Below are 18,277 nucleotides of genomic sequence, written 5' to 3' on the forward strand. Positions count from 1 at the left end.
ATATATATATATATATATATATATATATATATATATATATATATAGAGAGAGAGAGAGAGAGAGAGAGAGAGAGAGAGATAGATAGATAGATAGATAGATAGATAGATAGATAGATAGATAGATAGATAGATACAAAACCAGAGCTTCTATATTTTTTTGCAATTGACTTGTAATTTCTTTGTTTGTTTTTCTTTGTTTAGAGTTTAGAAGACATGGCTTATAGCATCAGAGCCAACCGCTGACTAAGCAGCGATCTCACCACCCTATTGTTTTGCTAGTGACGTGTAATTTGTTTGTTTGTTTGTTTGTTTGTTTAGAGTGCAGAGGATGTGACGTACGAACCCAAGGCTAAAACACAAGTGATACTTGAGCCGTCCTCGGACTAATATGTAGTACTCTGTCCGGCCTATTGCATTGCGATTGACTTGTAATTTGTTTGTTTGTTTGTTTGTTTAGAGAGCAGAAGACATGGCGTACGAACCCAAGGCTAAAACACATGTGACACTTGGGCCGTCCGCGGACTAATAAGTAGTACTCTGCCCACCCTATTGCTTTGCTATTTACTTGTAATTTGTTTGTTTGTCTGTTTCTTTAGAGTACAGAAGCCATGGCGTACGAACCCAAGGCTGTCCGCGGACTGGGCTGGGCTATGGTGGTCCTGGGGTCCCTCAGTGTGACGCTAGGAGTCGCTGCAGACATCAACTTCTCCGCTAGGGGCGTGGGAGCTGTGGGACACTTCATCAGCGCACCTATCTGGAGCGGGCTGCTGGTTGGTTCCGCTCTTAACCTTTGAACTTTAACCTAACCTTTAACCTAAGACCTCTACCTTTCAACTGTATCCCCAAAACATGCAGAAGTGACAAACACGTAGAGGTGAGATTATTGGGAGATTCCGGCAATGCTCTGGCACAGAGGTAGGCTTGGCACCCCCTAACCTTTAACCTTTAACGCTGAACCTTGACCTTTTAACGCCGAGAACATTCAAAAGTGAAAACATTGGGACATTTCATAAACGCCCTTGTCTGGAGGAGACGGCTGGTAGGTCCCAAGCCTTTACTTAAGTGCTTACACTACCTATCCTTCAACATTTGAACTTAAACTTTGACCTATAGCGGTCACCTTTCAAGAATTGAAATAAACTTTATTTTCACCAGTTTACATGGATCTCTGTCGACTGTTGATGTCTTTACAGGTCCTTACGACAGGCATTCTGGGTGTTAACAGCGCAAAGAAACCAACAAATAAGTGCCTGGTAAGTCACATCATTTCTTGCCTGTGACTGTGTGACAATGTGTTTGTAGGAGTGTGTGCGTGTGCGTGTGTGTGAGAGAGAGTATGTGTCTGTGTTTGTAGCTGTGTGTGTATTTGTATATGTGTGTATATGTGTGTGTGTGTGTATGAGGGGGGGGGGGGTAACGTATTTTCTTACTTTTTGCTTTTTTTTGCGATATATTTGAAACACTGAAAAAAAGTACAATACAGTCATAGACAATTGGCGTCTTGTTTTCTGACTGATTTTCCCTCCCCCCGTCCACAGATCGTAGCCTTCATGGTTGTGGGTATATTCGTGATCCTGACGTGTGTGTGCTGCATCGCCATAGCGGCAATCGCAATCGTGTGGAACCACTACGTGTACGCCTGCCGTCAACACGACTGGCGAGCATACCACATCGCACAAGAAGACTATAAGAACAACCCGTCCCAATACGAAGAACCAGACTTGTGGTATGTTATGAAGTGGCTTGTTATCACCCCATTCACAGTTTAAATTGCAAATGCGCAGTGTGATGCATTGTGGGTTAATGTTTCAAAGGTGAATGTCCTTGTAAACAGATCTTGCTTACTACGCCGTCCAGGAGCGTCAAAAGAACAACCCGTCCCAATACCTGAACCAGATATGTGGTAAGTAATAACGTGACTTCGAAATTCCAATAAAAACGCTTACAAACACGTACAAAAACAGCTGATTTTGTACCACAGTCCTCACACTGTAACAGCGACATCTGAGGAAGATGATTTGCAGTCACGTAAACCTAGGGCAAATACGGATTATCTTTCTGGCTGTGTACGTAGAACGTTGTTTTCCCGAATAGGTTGAAAATGTCTTTTCACGTTCGAAACTCTCTCCCCAGGAACTTCAAGGCCTACGACTGCAGCGCGTCAGCCATTGGCCTTCACGCCACGAACATCGTCCTGGCCGTGATTGAGATCGTGCTCGGGTTCGCGGTGTCCATCATGAGCTGCGTCGGGCTCTGCACCATGCGACGCGGTGCGGGACAGGTGGGTACTGCAGACCATTGCCATTGTTACCTAACGTTCCGCCCTTTTGATAAAAGGAATATGTTTAAGACACTGTATTAACTGCCGAACCTCACAGAGAATTGAAAGTGGCTAGTCTATGGTCCTAGAGACTACGGTAGGCACAAAACATCTCACACATTAAATTTTCGGCCTTACTCAGTTTGAATGTCCCACAAGGTTACTCACACGTGACCGCAGTTACAAAATTGTAGGTGCATTGAAGGTGTGTTTTGTATTTCGTGGCTTCAACCACAGAATATCTTGTTGATGTGTACGCTATAATGATTTTTATGATGCACGTGAACGAGGTTTGTATCTGAATCAACATAGCCGACATGACCGTCCTTTGAACAGCGTAACACACGAGCTTCTCTATCTGTATCTGTATAGCAGGTATAACACACGAGCCTCTGTATCTGTACATATATCTGTTTAGCCAGCTTCTCAGACCTTCGGCGCGGCAACAGCTGGTTATATTCCACTGCAGCTGAACCAGCTGTTTGTATTTTTCTATATCTGTTCTGTAGACAGTGATTTACGCTGCAGGGCCGGTACCGGACGGAACGCAGGGAAACATTGTGATCATGCAGGGAAACCCGGGTTTGTAATAATAACTAGCGTTGTTATTTGTGTCTTCATGTATTTTGCTTGTGGCGTTGAAAGGTAAGCAACCGGCAGCCAGAAAGCTCCAGTATGGGAAAATTGGCGACTTGTGTATGAAGTAGACTCAAAACTAAAGAGCTGATTGTACATTCTGATTGTCATACTTTTATATTTTAATTTACCTGCTCCCAATAGATAAAATAGCATCGATTTTGGACTCGTTATATTAAACTGTTTAGCAAATGTGTCATACATCTTATCCGTTTCCATGACTATAAAACAGTGTTTGATTCGATTTTGTGTCGTCACATTAAATTTCTCTAAATCCAGATAATCCAATACCCAACAATCTTCATCGAGATAATTCAACTGTCGTTAATTCAAACGTCAACAACTGAAAGTTGATCATTTTCCTCCCTTGCCACTACAGGTGTCCAGGGAAGCCAACCGCAGGTGTTCGTAGCCCAGAATCCAGGTGCGGCAGTAACAGGCGCACCTGTCCAGCTGTACTACCCGGCCCAGATGCCACCTGCCTACCAGGTGGATTCAGGTGCAGCGCCAGGTGTGCAGGGTGAGAAGAAAGGCCCGATACCTGCTGATTCCGTGTGAAAAAAACAACAGAACAAAACAAAATGGCTTCCACCTGGTCTACATGACGTCATTAAATACCAGGATGTAGAAAGATGGCGGCGCCCTGGATTATTGGATGAGGGTTTCTATATTGATTTTAAACGCGTCACTTGAGACGTCATTGTAAAGGATTGATACAACCCGAGGAACTGATAGGATTTGCTGATCAAAAGAACTAACATTGCTGATAAGGAAGCTCCTTTTATGGGCAACTACAATTATTGTAATCAACTGATATTACCGTCATTCAAATATTACAAAGGAAAAATTGGAGGAGGACACGTTGCGCAAATTATACTTGTTGCTTCAAAGAGATAAATGACTATGAATTGGACAAAGAGTCTCGAGAACAATAGAAGAATCGGGATGCAGACTTTTGATAAGTATGATGTTTATTTGTAAAGTTACTATATAAAACTCATACCAAACCTTATGTAGTGCGTATGATAATTATAAACTATCACGTATATCTAATGTATCCAGCTGAGAGTATGTGCAATGAATAGATATTTACAGTAAATTGCCAACCACCACCTCTAATAAGTGCTTTGAGTCTAAACTTCATATAGATAGTTGTCTAGTGGTATAGATGAATACAAGATTCCATAGGACATTATTTACTCACGAAGAAAAAGTAAATATTTCTGCGTGCATTCTGTTAAGACATTGAAAACCCTTAAAGTATAACATACAAACCAAACAAACAAAAAAGCTCATATGGTGCATTTCATCTCAACAATAAGCCAGAATGCGTACTCGTATAAGTAATAATCTTCCGATTATCTAATAAAATTGTAAATACATTTTGAATGCACTATTCACCAAATGTTCTTATAGAATGGATATACATAGGTATATAGAGATACTAACTGGGATATCTAGGATATGCAAATAGTCAGTCTCTAAGCCAAACGTAGGGTCATGAGACTTTTCATTTAAAATCTTTGCACCTTTGCATTACGAAACAGATGAAGTTGACTCTTTCATGGATGAAAAGGCGTAAATGCTAATAAGAAAAGGAATGAGAAATATAGAGTAAAAGAACTCCAGCTCTTAATTGCTGTAGCCCCCCCCCCCCCTCACCACACACAAGTTTCTCCTCTGGAAGATTAGCAGCATGCTTATAACGTTTTGAGGATGAACACTGCATCTTTGCTGGCCTAGCTGGATGATAAAATATGATCTTTACAATCTATACAAGCTCCTGAAATCCTCGTGTAACACGATTCAATATGGCATTGCGAAGGCTCACATGTTTTCTTTATTCTTAATTTGCAAAATGTACCCTAACCCTGAAGGGAATTGTCTAACGAATGTCTGATAACAAAATATCAAAGGTTCTGTTATTGAATCCCGATCTAACTTGCTGTAGGCCCTCCTCAGACATTTCTTCCTCCACTATGAGGCTTGCAGCAAACTTATCACATGTTTTAAGGACTGAGTGGAACTTGACACATGCCCTTTCACCTTTGGCCTCCAGAATGTCCAACAGCTCGCGCGCTGCATCCTGGGGAGTCCTGGCAGCCCGGATGCGATCGTTATCGTCCAAGTTGATGACGTCATCAGCACGGAGGTGGTCCAGGATGGGGTTGATGTGACGTAAGGTCTCCACCAGCTCCGGCCTCTTCCGGGCTACCCGTCCCAGCATGCCTGTCGTCAGGCAAAAATCAGTTGTTAATGGTCCAACCTTCTCCTTTTACAGCTAGAGATCAGATGAGACCATTGTTTCCCTATAAAGTTAACATTTCCAAGCAAATGCATATTGTTTACCTTAAATATGGTGCAGCCTAACAAACTTGTGCTCTGTTCATTCTCAAGCACACACTTTATGTATGACCTCTGCTATCTTCTAACACCACAGGGTATCGGACGCACCTCCAGAAACCATGGTGACAGGTTCAGGTCATCGACCTTATTTGTCTGGAGGAGAAGAAGAAACAGAGCAAAAACAAAATGTTTCCTTCTGTGAAGGTAAACATCAGGGAAACGGTGGAGGTGGCGGCACCAAAGGTTGAGAACCCGTAAGAGGCTTGTCATGTTCCCCTTCTGTGAAGGTAAACATAAGCCTATTACGGGATTTTCACAAGGCCATATAAAGCTAACTCACCTCTCAGATTACCGAGATGCAGCAGCAGATTCTTGACCTTCTCCGGGACGTTCCTCTTAGGATGGACGAGGTTCTCGCCCTTTGCTGCCGCCGCCTCCACCTCTTCGCTGCTGTAGGCGTGAGGCTGCGGTCTGTGTTCCCGGATGTCCAGGGCGCTGAGCACCATGTCCCGTGACCTGGCTCCGGGGCTGGTCTCGTGCAGCAGGCGGTACGTCATGTCCTTCAGGAGGTCCATGATGGAGTTGCAGTCCTCCCTGCTGCCATCGTTGCTCCTGACGAAGACGTTGAGCTGCCTCTTGTCATGGGTGATCTGCAGTAGCGATTCGGCCTTCCCGTCGGTACATTTGGCGCTGTTCTTCCACAGGAGAGGCCGGCTGAGCTTGTCCGGGTGTGATTGCATCAGCAGCGTCTGCAGCCGCGGGAACAGGTCGCACGAGAAGCTGTCGATCTCCGTACGGCCTCGGATCTGCAGACCGAAGTAGACAGCCTTGCTGGACACAGGAGACCACGCCGCCTCTTCCATCTCCTGCTGCAGCAGGCTGGGGAGGATGAAGGTGCGATCGTCGTACGTGTGGCAGAGCTGGAAGTCCTGGAGGAGTTTGATCAGCAGAGGGATGTCGGCAACGGCACTGAAGACACGAGTGAGCTCTTCAATGGTGACGTAGTCTTCGGCAGTCCTCGCGACCTTGTCGATAGGGAAGTTTTCCGGCGCGAGCAGGGATCCGAAAACGGATGTGAACAACCACTGGGGGTCCAGCACTACCGACGAATCAATTTCGGGGCGAAGGTAGATTATCTAAATATGATTACGCATCAAAAGAAAAAGAAAAGGCATTCCATAAGTTAATTTTCTTATGTCATGTGTTATAATGTTCACTATACTCTATATAAGAAATCCTCTAAATGTAAGGTCAACAAGAGATGTTACTCTTTTAACAATTGAAAAGAAGTATTTTAGCTATCCATACACTTTCTGGTTTTAAAAAGACATTACCTCCCCTTCATCATGTAGGTACGATGACGCCAGCTGTGTTATACGTTCCTGATGGAAATCCCAGGATAATGCTTTCCTGACAGCTTCCAGATATTCCTGCCATCCCATCACCGGGAACGTCTTCCTCTCCTTCTTCCAAACTTCAATGATCTCTGACAAGCGAACACAGACCTTAGGAACCTGTGGTCTTTGCTGTGAACAGTTCAAATGTATTGAAAAATCTTTGAGTAACTTGAGGGGTTTGTTGTATATCAAAAGTGCCCATTAAGCAATAGCAATTGAGGGTCATGAGGGCCAGAAAGGTCCATATGTTATTGCATCATATAGCCAGGCGACGTCGACCAATCAGAAGGCCCCATTTTATGTTAGTTATGACGCCTTGACACAGAATTCCGGCCACCCGGGTGTTAAAAAGGATTCCAGATGTTAGAAAAATTAAAGACTGGACCCAATCAGAAGGAGCGATGCACAGGAAATTGACCAATCAGAATGCGGGATATAGACGCAGACAGGGATGAAATTAAAAATGACGCCCGCCTCATTTTAAACGCGTCGGACGTGTAGGATTCGATCACAAACAGTGGCGTTTTGCTGGTGAGATTTCATCGCTTGGACATGCGGGTAAGGGGGTTCGGAAGGCAGCGAGAGCAAGAAAAAAGGCCAGACAGAACAAAATCAGTGACTCCGAGGTGACCAAATGGTATATCTATACATAAAAATGTCTATATGATAATAAGGCTAATGGCCCGCTTTCCTTTGTTGTATATGGTGCCATAATTCATAGTTGGTTACTATAACCACCTCATAAACGACCTCGCGACGCTCGGTCGTTCATTCGGTGGTTATAGGAACCGACCGTGAATTATGCCGCCATATATACCTCAGGTCATTGACCCTGAACTGTTCACACAGCTTTTGTCCATAACACTTATGACGCCAAGATTTTCAAAGAGGCATAAGAACCTCCCGTGGTTTCTTTCTAAGTAGGTAGTCTGAATCCTGTTTTTGTCTTACTTCACCTTTTACTACCTGCATGAAAGCTCTCAGCCTTCACTTTCAGTTCATGTTTAGCCATACATGACAGATGGTTATCTGACTTTCTTAATAAATCTTAGTTAATGTAATAAAAAGGGCTATCTTCTTTACAGGTACACCAGAGGCAGAGTGCCGAAAACAAAGAAACCTTTAAAGTTAAGTACCTTCAATATGTCATCCCTGAATGTTTCCAGCACCTCTCGCACCCGCTTTATCTCGCGAGACCCCGCTTCCAGGCAGTTGATGAGAAACACCACCTGTGACACAATTAGTGACTCCTGGAATAGTTTTCTGTAGTGTTCCACTAGAGCTGTTGCCCTGCGCCAACCTACAGGTAAAAATCGTATTGATATTGCACAAATACTTTCATACATGTGGGTTGAATACTGACTTACTTTGACCCATTGCAAGGAAGCAAGCCTTGTAAAATATATCAACATAATATAGGCCAGCTCTGAATTCAACTCACCTGCAGCTTTGTCATGTAGCTTATCCGCATGGCTGGCGATCAGGACAATCCGGGGTTTGCAAGTGGGATCTGCGTTACTGCAGTGGATGAATGTCAGCCAACCGTGGACCTACAAATAAAAGAACATTTTACTTACTTTGTATTTACTATATAATGATAAAAAACGATAAGAAATATCTATAACAGGCACATCTGCCAGTGCTTCAATCAAAGATCACAGTCTCTCAAATCAGTCTTAGTACTAAGACAATGAGTTGTTGTTTTTCATCCAAATTGGAAACATTGTTTGAAGGTTTGTCCTACCTGCCGTTTCTGTTCGTCCTCCCTATCCGTGATTTTGTAGACGACAGGGAAGATGGCGTTAGTGGTGCGGAGCAGCATGGCGTGTGTGACGTAGAACTGCGCTTGTCCTGCGAAGTCATGCAGACTGAGTCTGCCGATTCCCCGCACGGTTTTACTGGTTACATGCACCCCCGGGGTGGGGTTAAAGACGTATCGTCTTCTGAACTGCCTCCTCATGTTCCAGAGACTCTCCACGATGAAGCCTGTCTGGAAATTTTTGGAGTAATTTCACTGATTTGCAATGACTTCAGAATCTCAATCATTAAGCGCTGTGAACTTTTCTGCACTGTATGAATGTGAAAAAAAAATCGTTTTGTTTGTCAGATTGGTTATTAGAACTCTATCTTGAAAAGTGTTTCAATTCAGGTTGTCACCTTTTTCAGAATCACTCGCAAAGATGTTTTTCCGACCTGCCCGTCTCCACAGAGAAACAGTTTGACTGTTGTCCCCTCCTCAGACCCCACGGAGGAGACCAGCTCGCTGTACTCCGCCTGCTTCCGTGTTTCGGTCTGCAGGTTGACGGGTGAATGAACGGCTAACTTTTTATCAGGTGATTAGTTGCCATTCAAATGATTTTATGTTACACTTGCTTGACGGATAGATAGACAAAGCTGCTTTGAAAACGTTTTCTCTGTTGCAAAAATGAACAATACTGTTACAATAAATTCTATCTGTCGTGCGTGTAGTTTGCTATTTGACTGTGTGGTCATTAGAAGGAGATATTATCGCAGTCCAAACTTATGTATGGGATCCTGCTTGGACGCAACTTTTGCAGTTAATAGTTGCATAGCTTACCTCCAGCAATAACTGTGTATCTCTGCCCACTCCCCAACCAACGTCAACCGGGCGCTTGTTGTTCTAAAAAACAGATAATTAGAAACTTTCAGACGTGTTTAACCAACCAGCGAATTGAATCATTTTGTAAGACAACGTGCGGGTTGGCAAGTGCATAAAGACATATTTGTATCATTTCTATTCCTTCACTCACCCTGGTGGGGTGACATCTGCGCTACCTGGAATGAGGCGAAGCCATGATGGCAAACTTGCTCTGATTAAGGCGAGCTGCTAATGGTTAATGCAAAAAGAGTTTATTCACTTTAAGCATTGAACACATTACGATCACTTCATTAGCATTTAACACATTACGATCTTACCTTGTTAGCCACATTAAGATTAGCTCTGTTCTTGGTGAGCAGCTTCACAACCTTGGCATGACCTCCTTCACATGCGTAATGCAGACCTGTGTTTCCCTCCTGTAACATGATCGACGGTTAAAGCAATGAACACAACAAAAGGTCTGATCATGAGCGGGTACCTTGTACCTTGTAATATTACGTGGCCAGAGTGTGTAGACCAACCACAAACCTCAATTTTATAGTTCATACAGCCAGAACGTCATAAACATGATAGATTACGAAACCATAATTTCTATTAGCTGTACAGTCATAACGTTATATGCATTGTTATGAAAAATTGTAATGACCTCCTCTACACGCTTGATGCAGAATTGTTTTTTCGTTTTGTAGCACCACAGTAAAAGCAATGTCAACAACAACCTGATCATGAGCGGATACCTTGTAATCTCATGGTCTGTGGACCAAAAAAACCTCCATTTCTATTGGTTATACAGTCATGATGCCATAAGCATGGTTAATGAAGATGAAAGCCGTGTATCAATAAAGGGCCAATAATGCAGACTTCAAGCAATAAAGGCGAAGTAATCGGTTAGTTTCATAACATAAAAAGTGTTCTACTTCATTAAAATGCACTTATACATTATTTACGGTGGGCTGAAAAACATTCGTAAGATGAAGTTCCTTTATCTAATTACGTGCCTTGCCTCAGCTCACTTCATTGTGTCTTTTAGAAATTAGCTATGTAACCAATTAAGTTAACGTCAATAATCCGCTTTTCCGACATTGCGTTTGCAGTGACCTAACACCTGCTCAGTGCGAAGGCGTTTTGTCACCACAATAAGCTCGGGCCGGGTCAATAGCATTTAATCTACATCCGAAAATAGTGTCATCAGGTTGGTAGAACATACGATATAGGGGAATTCTTTCTCTTTATCCTATTTAAACTACACTTTTTCATCGGTTGTTAGTTTACGATCTTACCTTGTTAGCCACATTGAGATCAGCTCTGTTCTTGATGAGCAGCTCCACAACCTTGTAACGACCCCATCGACACGCTTCATGCAGACCTGTGTCTCCGTCCTGTAACACAACAGTTGAAGCAATGCTTAAATCAAAGGTCTGATCATAAGCGGATACCTTGAAATATCAGACTTTTTGGACCAACAACAAACGCTCATTTTTATAGTTCATACAGCCAGAATGTTATAACCCTGAAGGGTATACAATGATTGATTACGAAACCACGATATAGATAACTTATAAAGTCATAACAATATATGATTGGTTGTTAAGAATTGTTTGGACCTCACGCTTCATGCAGAATTGTGTCTTCGCTTTGTAACAAAACAGTTAAAGCATTGTCAACAAGAAATGTCTGATCATGAGCGAATACCTTGTAATATCACATGGCCAGGTTGTGTGGATCGATCACAAACCGCAATGTCTATCGGTTATACAGTTATAACGTCATGAGCATGGTTGATGCAGACGGAGGCCATGTATCGATAATGGGTCGATAGTGCAAACTTGAATCAATGCAGCTGAAGGATTTGGTTATTATTATAACATAACAGCAGGGTCTACTTTATCAAAATGCACGTTTAAATCATTTACAATGAAATGAAAATATTCTTAAGGTGAAGTATCTATCTTTATCTAAATATGTGCCTTGTCTCAGCTCACTTTTTGTGTCTTCTTGAATTAAGGGTTCGCTTCGCTCACTCGGTGGTTTTATTCGGTGGTTATAGCAAAGGACCAGGCGTTATGACACTATATACACCTCGGGGCGGGTCATTAACGTTATTATCATATAGCCTACCCAAACTTGCAAACTCCTGTATGACGCATAGATCCCTTGGTACTATATGTGTGAATTCCTTTGTCGAATTTCTGAAAGTTCACATTTGTTCCTTGGTACATAAATTTGTTTACAGATTGCAGTTTGAAACCAAAATTTCCACAGAAAATTTTTTAGAACTTTCGCTTTTTACAACAACAAAACTCATTATCAATGTTAACAGAAGGAGCTATTCCCTCCTTGCAGTCTGTACTTATTCCCTCTGCTCTGGCATATGTTTCCCTCCTTTTGATTGGCCAAACCCTACATATCTTGTGTGTATCACTCAGTCTGGTTGGTCAGAATGAATCGGCACCGGCACCGCTCCAGGTGTCGATTCATTTCTGACCCATCAGAAGGAGGATACATACCGGCCTGGCCGGAATCTAAGTGTTACGGAGTCATAACCAACGTGGAACGGGGCCTTCTGATTGGTCCGCGGCGCCTGGATATATGATAATTAGCTATATAAACAATAACGTCAATGACCCGTTTTTGACTCGACGTTTGCAGTGACCTAACACCTGCTCAGTGATCTATAACCACCCAGGGAGCGAAGTCGTTTTGACACCGTAACCGCTCCAGGCGGGTCATTAACCTTTAATTAATTTAATTAATCTGCAGTGCTGTTATAGGCCGTTAGTTTACGTTCTTACCTTGTCAGTCACATTGAGATCAGCTCCGTTCTTGATGAGCAGCTCCACAACCTTGTCATGACCTCCTTCACACGCATAATGCAGACCTGTGTGTCCATTCTGTAACACAACAGTTAAAGCAATGCTTAAATCAAAAGTCTGGTAATAACACCTGCTCAATGATCTATAACCACCCAGGGAGCGAAGGCGTTTTGACACCGTAACCGCTTCAGACCGGTCATTAACCTTTAATTAATTTAATTAATCTGCAGTTTAATTACATGCCGCTAGTTTACATTCTTACCCTGGCAGTTCTGTTATAGGCCATTAGTTTACGTTCTTACCTTGTTAGTCACATTGAGATCAGCTCCGTTCTTGATGAGCACCTCCACAAACTTGTCATGACCTCCTCTACACGCTTCATGCAGACCTGTGTCTCCGTGCTGTAACACAACAGTTAAAGCAATGCTTAAAGCAAAGGTCTGGTCATAAGCGGATACCTTGTAATATCAGACTTTTTAAACCAACCACAAAACCCAATTTTATAGTTCATATAGTCAGAATGTCATAACCCTGATGGGTATACAATGATTGATAACAAAACCACAATTTAAATAAGTTATCCAGTCATAACGTTATATGCTTGGTTGTTAAGAATTGTAATGTACTAATGACCTCCCCTAAACGCTTCGTCCAGTATTGTGTCTTCGCTTTGTAACACCACAGTTAAAGCATTGTGAACAAGAAATGTCTGATCATGAGCGGATACCTTGTAATATCACATGATCGATCACAAACCACAATGTCCATGGGTTATACAGTCATAACGCCTTAAGCATGGTTAATGAAGACGGAGGCCGTGTATCAATCAATAATGGGTCAATAATGCAGACTTGAATCAATGAAGGCCAAGGTTTCGGTTATTATCGTAACATAACAGGATCCGGTTATTATCATAACATAACAGGAGGGTCTACTTTATTAAAATGAACGTTTAAATCATTTACCAAAAAATGAAAATATTCTTAAGGTGAAGTTTCTATCTTTATCTAATGACGTGCCTTGCCTCAGCTCACTTCATTATGTCTTCTTGAATTCGCCATATAAACAATAACGTCAATGACCCGTTTTTCACTCGATGTTTGCAGTGACCTAACACCTGCTCAGTTATCTATAACCACCAAGGGAGCGAAGGCGTTTTGACACCATAACCACTTCAGGCGCTTTATTAACCTTTAATTGAATTTAATTAATCTGCGGTTTTGTTATAGGCTGTTAGTTTACGTTCCTACCTCGTTAGGCACATTGAGATCAGCTCCGTTCTCGATGAGCAGCTCCACAAACTTGTCATGACCTCCCAAACACGCTTTATGCAGACCTGTGTTTCCGTACTGCAACACAAGAGTAAAACCAACGCATAAAGCAAAGGTCTGGTCCTAAGCGAATACCTTGCAATATCAGACTTTTTGGATCAACAACAAACGGCCATTTGTATAGTTCATACAGCCAGAATGTCATAACCCTGATGGGTATACAATTATTGATTACGAAACCACAACTTAAATAAGTTATACAGTGATAACGATGGTTGTTAATAATTGAAATGACCTCCCCTACTACACTTGTCAACAAGAAATTTCTGATCATGAGCGGATACCTTGTAATATCCATTGGTCAGCTTGTGTGGATCGATCACAAATCACAATGTCGGTTATACAGTCATAATACCATGAGCATGGTTAATGAAGACGGAGGCCGTGTATCAATCAATAATGGGTCAATAATGCAGACTTGAATCAATGAAGGGGAAGGGTTCGGTTATTATTATAACATAACAGGACGGTCTACTTTTTCAAAATGCACGTTCAAATCATTTACAATGAAATGAAAATATTCTTATGGTGAAGTTTCTATCTTTATCTACTAAAATGACGTGCCTTGCCTCAGCTCACTTCATTATGTCTTCTTGAATTAGCCATATAAACAATAACGTCAATGACCCGTTTTTGACTTGACGATTGCAGTGACTTAACACCTGCTCAGTGATCTATAACCACCCAGGGAGCGAAGGCGTTTTGACACCGTAACCGCTTCAGGCGGGTCATTAACCTTTAATTAATTTAATTAATCTGCAGTTTTGTTATAGGCCGTTAGTTTACGTTCTTACCGCATTAGTCACATTGATGTCAGCTCCGTTCTTGATGAGCAGCTCCAAAACCTTGTCATGTCCATTGTAACACGCTAAATGCAGACCTGTGTCTCCGTTCTGTAACACAAAAGTTAAAGCATTGTCAACAAGAAATTTCTGATCATGAGCGGATACCTTGTAATATCACATGGACAGGTTGTGTGGATCGATCACAAACCTCCATTTCTACTAGTTATACAGTCAGAACGCCATAAATATGGTTAATACAGACGAAACCCGTGCATCAATAATGAATCAATAATGCAGAATTGAATCAATGAAGGTGAAGGATTCGGTTATGATCATAACATAACAGGAGGGTCTTCTTTATTAAAATGCCCGTTTAGATCATTTACAATGAAATGAAAATATTCTTAAGGTGACGTTTCTTTCTTTATCTAAAGACGTGCCTTGCCTCAGCTCACTTTTTGTGTCTTCTTGACTTAGCTATACAAATAACGTTAACGCAAATGGCCCGTTTTTCCCCCGACATTTGCAGTGACCTAACACCTGCTCAGTGATCTTTAACCAACCAGGGAGCGAAGGCGTTCTTAATAGGCAGTTCATTAACCTTTAATTAATTTGATTAATCTGCAGTTTTTTTTATAAACCGTTAGTTTACGTTCTTACCTTGTTAGTCACGTTGAGATCAACTCCGTTCTTGATGAGCAGCTCAACAACCTTGCCATTACCTCCTCCACACGCTTTATGCAGACCTGTGCTTCCGTACTGTAACACAACAGTTAAAGCAATGCTTAAATCAAAGGTCTGGTCATAAGCGGATAAATTGTAATATCATTTTGGACCAACCACAAACCCTCATTTTTATAGTTCATACAGCTAGAATGTCATAACCCTGATGAGTATACAATGATTGATTACGAATTCAATCCACAATTCAAATAAGTTATAAAGTCATAACGATATATGCTTGGTTGTTAAGAATTGTTGTCAGGAGGCGCTAGACTGATGTGGGGTTTTAACTTCTTTTAATCCATGAAACACTACGTCTGACTCAGAACCGGACTTCTCTCTGTCCCTGGCTATGGCTCTCTCTGCATCCCTAGGTCTATGTAGGTCATTTGTGGACCTGACTAAGTATATACCCGTGACCCCATCACACATCATCCCCTACACGCTTCTTGCAGAATTGTGTCTTCACTTTGTAACACAACAGTTACGCATTGTCAACAAGAAATGTCCGATCATGAGTGGATACATTGCAATATCACATGGTCAGGTTGTGTGGAACACAAACCACAATGTCTATCGGTTATACAGTCATAACGCCATAAGCATGGTTAATGAAGACGGAGGCCGTGTATCAATCAATAATGGGTCAATAATGTTGACTTGAAGCAATAAAGGCGAAGGATTCGGTTATTATCATAACATAACCGGAGGGTCTACTTTATCAAAATGCACGTTTAAATCATTTACAATCTTAAGGAAATGAACATATTTTTAAGATGAAGTTTCTATATTTATCTAAATGCGTGCCTTGCCTCAGCTCACTTTTTGTATCTTCTTGAATTAGCTATATAAACAATAACGTCAATGACCCGTTTTTCAGTCGACGTTTGCAGTGACGGAACACCTGCTCAGTGATCTATAACCACCTAGAAAGCGAAGGCGTTGACGCCGTAACAGCTTCAGGCGGGTCGTCATTAACCTTTAAAATATATCAATCAATCTGCAGTTTTGTTATAGGCCGTTAGTTTACGTTCTTACCTTGTCAGTCACATTGACGTCAGCCCCGTTCTTGATGAGCAGCTCCACAACCTTGTCATGACCTCCTCTACACGCCCAATGCAGACCTGTTTCTCCTAACTGTAACACATCAGTTCAAGCTATGCTTAAATCAAAGGTCTGATCATAAGCGGATGCCTTGTAATATCAGACTTTTTGACCAACCACAAACGCTCATTTTTATAGTTCATACAGCCAGAATGTCATAACCCTGATGGGTATACAATGATTGATTACGAAACCACAATTTATAACAGTTATACAGTCATAGTGTTATATGCTTGGATGTTAAGAATTGTAATGACCTCCCTACACGCTTCATGCAGAATTGTGTCTTCGCTTTGATAAACAACAGTTAAAGCAGTCAACAAGAAATGTCTGATCATGAGCGGATACCTTGTAATATCACATGGTCAGGTTGTGTGGATCGATTACAAACCACAATGTCTATCAGTTATACAGTCATAACGCCATGAGCATGGTTATATGAAGTCAACTAAACACTTTAACTCACTACCTGCTGAGATTAACAAGTTCCAAACCTGAAGCTATTTAAATCAGCTCTGAAGCAGCATGCATTTTCTTAGTAGTGACCTCTGACCTCCTACCAAAATGATCTGTTGTTTCTATAATCTAACCTGGAATGGAAATGGTTTTGATTTATTGATTTGTCTGCCTTTTTTCAAGTTTTATTTGTACCTATATATTCCGTTGTGTACACTTATTTATTTCCTCTGTAATATGTTTTTATTTCCATGCATTTGTACCTGGGTCCCGTTGTAAAACAGTTTGTCAAAACTGAATCGAGTTACCCAGGGGTCTGAAAATGTCAATAAATAATAAAACAATAAATACGTTACTAATATCTTGTTGTTGATATATAATGTTGAACACCTGGAAAGCTCTGCATATTGTATTTCTGGTGCTGTATTGTTATATCTCTCTGTGTTGACTTAAGCCCTTTTCCCTCAGTGTTTCCGGTGACCTAACGCCTGATCAGTGATCTATAACCATCGAGGGAGCGAAGACGGTTTGTCACTGTAATCAGCGCGGCGGGTCATTAGCCTTTAATAATGTACACACTGTCAACGGTAATTACTTTACATTCTTACCCTGTTAGTCACATTGATATCAGCTCCGTTCTTGATGAGTAGCTCCACAACCTTGTCATGACCTCTTCTACACGCTTCATGCAGAAATGTATCTCCGAACTGTAACACAACAGTGAAAGCAATGGTTAGAAGAAAGGTCTGGTAATGAGAAAATACCTTGAAATATCACATGGACAGCCGGTGTGGACCAGCAATGTACATTTGCAGCCAGCACGTCAAATGTAGAAAGAATGAAGAAAAAAGCCGTGTCCCAATGATGGAGAGGGATTAAGTTATCATTATAACTAAACATGGAGTTGCATTTTAATAAGCTTTACTTTTGACTTGTTTACAGTGCAATTAAAAACATTTTCTGAGATCAACTGTCAATCTTTATATTAAGACATGAATAGCCACAGCCTAAATTGATCTATTCCACTGTGTCAGTCTAACTAGCTACTTGGCGATTGTTTTAATGGCGTGGTTAAACAGCGTACAATCCGTTTATCAAGATATTGATCTGTGGGAAGAGTGACTGCGGTTGTTAATTACAATTATCATATAGCCAGGCGCCGCGGACCAATCAGAAGGCCCCGTCCCACGTTGGTTATGACGCCGTAACACAAAGATTCAGGCCAGGCAGGTGGGTATCGCTCCCCTGATTGGTCAGAATGAATCGACACCGGCACCAGTGTCATTATTACTGTTCACATTATTACTGTTCACATTCCTTCAAATTTATTGAATATGTACAACTATAACTTAAGATTAAATAGCAACACACTTGTCCCAGCAGAAAGGAATGCTTTGTACAGTGTGCAGTCCATGTTAGAGTTACATGGGGACCAAGTCCATTGCAATGGTCCAGTTCCATTTAACAAGTAACATAATGAATCGACATCTTTGTTAGTATTTAAAGCCTTGAAACCGACCTTGATCCAAACATTATTACTGTTCACATTCCTTCAAATTTATTGAATATGTACAACTATAACTTAGGATTAAATAGCAACACACTTGTCCCAGCAGAAGGGAATTTGTCATTATGTCAAGCCTTGGAAGTCTTGAATAAAGGATGTATGTATTATAAAGGAATTTGTTGCTTAAATGGGTCAGTTTGTGTAGGCTATATGATAATAACGTTAATGCCCCGCCTTAT

The 18,277-nt window shown here is 41.5% G+C and overlaps 5 protein-coding genes across 5 annotated transcripts in view; 2 read left to right on the forward strand and 3 right to left on the reverse strand.

The window, feature by feature from the left end:
- LOC118407668 (tropomyosin-1-like) overlaps window positions 1-18,277 on the forward strand; it is a 1,169,601-nt gene that overhangs the window by 446,755 nt on the left and 704,569 nt on the right. The gene's annotated exons all lie outside the window — the stretch shown is intronic.
- Window positions 1-18,277, reverse strand: part of LOC118407610 (zinc finger protein 25-like) — an 865,280-nt gene that overhangs the window by 415,105 nt on the left and 431,898 nt on the right. The window lies entirely within an intron of this gene.
- Window positions 1-18,277, reverse strand: part of LOC118407627 (zinc finger protein 525-like) — a 976,997-nt gene that overhangs the window by 406,172 nt on the left and 552,548 nt on the right. The window lies entirely within an intron of this gene.
- Window positions 470-3,514, forward strand: LOC118407688. The gene is made up of 7 exons (XM_035808205.1): window positions 470-499; window positions 597-770; window positions 1,194-1,253; window positions 1,539-1,726; window positions 2,134-2,281; window positions 2,830-2,902; window positions 3,336-3,514. The coding sequence occupies exons 1-7, from the start codon at window positions 470-472 to the stop codon at window positions 3,512-3,514; spliced, it is 852 nt and encodes a 283-aa protein (XP_035664098.1).
- LOC118407689 overlaps window positions 4,842-18,277 on the reverse strand; it is a 14,202-nt gene continuing 766 nt past the window's right edge. The window contains exons 2-18 of the mRNA XM_035808206.1: window positions 17,140-17,238; window positions 16,010-16,108; window positions 14,909-15,007; window positions 14,258-14,356; window positions 13,383-13,481; window positions 12,435-12,533; window positions 12,112-12,210; window positions 10,600-10,698; window positions 9,637-9,735; window positions 9,278-9,340; window positions 8,893-8,991; window positions 8,444-8,689; window positions 8,141-8,249; window positions 7,836-7,999; window positions 6,637-6,828; window positions 5,643-6,438; window positions 4,842-5,185 (exon numbers count right to left, since the gene is read on the reverse strand). Coding sequence (XP_035664099.1) covers window positions 4,842-5,185; window positions 5,643-6,438; window positions 6,637-6,828; window positions 7,836-7,999; window positions 8,141-8,249; window positions 8,444-8,689; window positions 8,893-8,991; window positions 9,278-9,340; window positions 9,637-9,735; window positions 10,600-10,698; window positions 12,112-12,210; window positions 12,435-12,533; window positions 13,383-13,481; window positions 14,258-14,356; window positions 14,909-15,007; window positions 16,010-16,108; window positions 17,140-17,238 — 2,904 coding nt within the window. The remainder of the gene's footprint in view (window positions 5,186-5,642; window positions 6,439-6,636; window positions 6,829-7,835; window positions 8,000-8,140; window positions 8,250-8,443; window positions 8,690-8,892; window positions 8,992-9,277; window positions 9,341-9,636; window positions 9,736-10,599; window positions 10,699-12,111; window positions 12,211-12,434; window positions 12,534-13,382; window positions 13,482-14,257; window positions 14,357-14,908; window positions 15,008-16,009; window positions 16,109-17,139; window positions 17,239-18,277) is intronic.

Source organism: Branchiostoma floridae, unplaced genomic scaffold, assembly GCF_000003815.2.
Source record: "Branchiostoma floridae strain S238N-H82 unplaced genomic scaffold, Bfl_VNyyK Sc7u5tJ_1439, whole genome shotgun sequence".
Taxonomy (NCBI): Eukaryota; Metazoa; Chordata; class Leptocardii; order Amphioxiformes; family Branchiostomatidae; genus Branchiostoma; species Branchiostoma floridae.

Bases quoted from the DNA above. Each gene is read 5' to 3' on its own strand.
- LOC118407688 (XM_035808205.1), top strand. From the start codon at position 470: ATGGCGTACGAACCCAAGGCTAAAACACAT. The intron at 500-596 runs GTGACACTTGGG...CTGTTTCTTTAG, and splicing joins AACCCAAGGCTAAAACACAT to AGTACAGAAGCCATGGCGTA. The intron at 2,903-3,335 runs GTTTGTAATAAT...TTGCCACTACAG, and splicing joins GATCATGCAGGGAAACCCGG to GTGTCCAGGGAAGCCAACCG.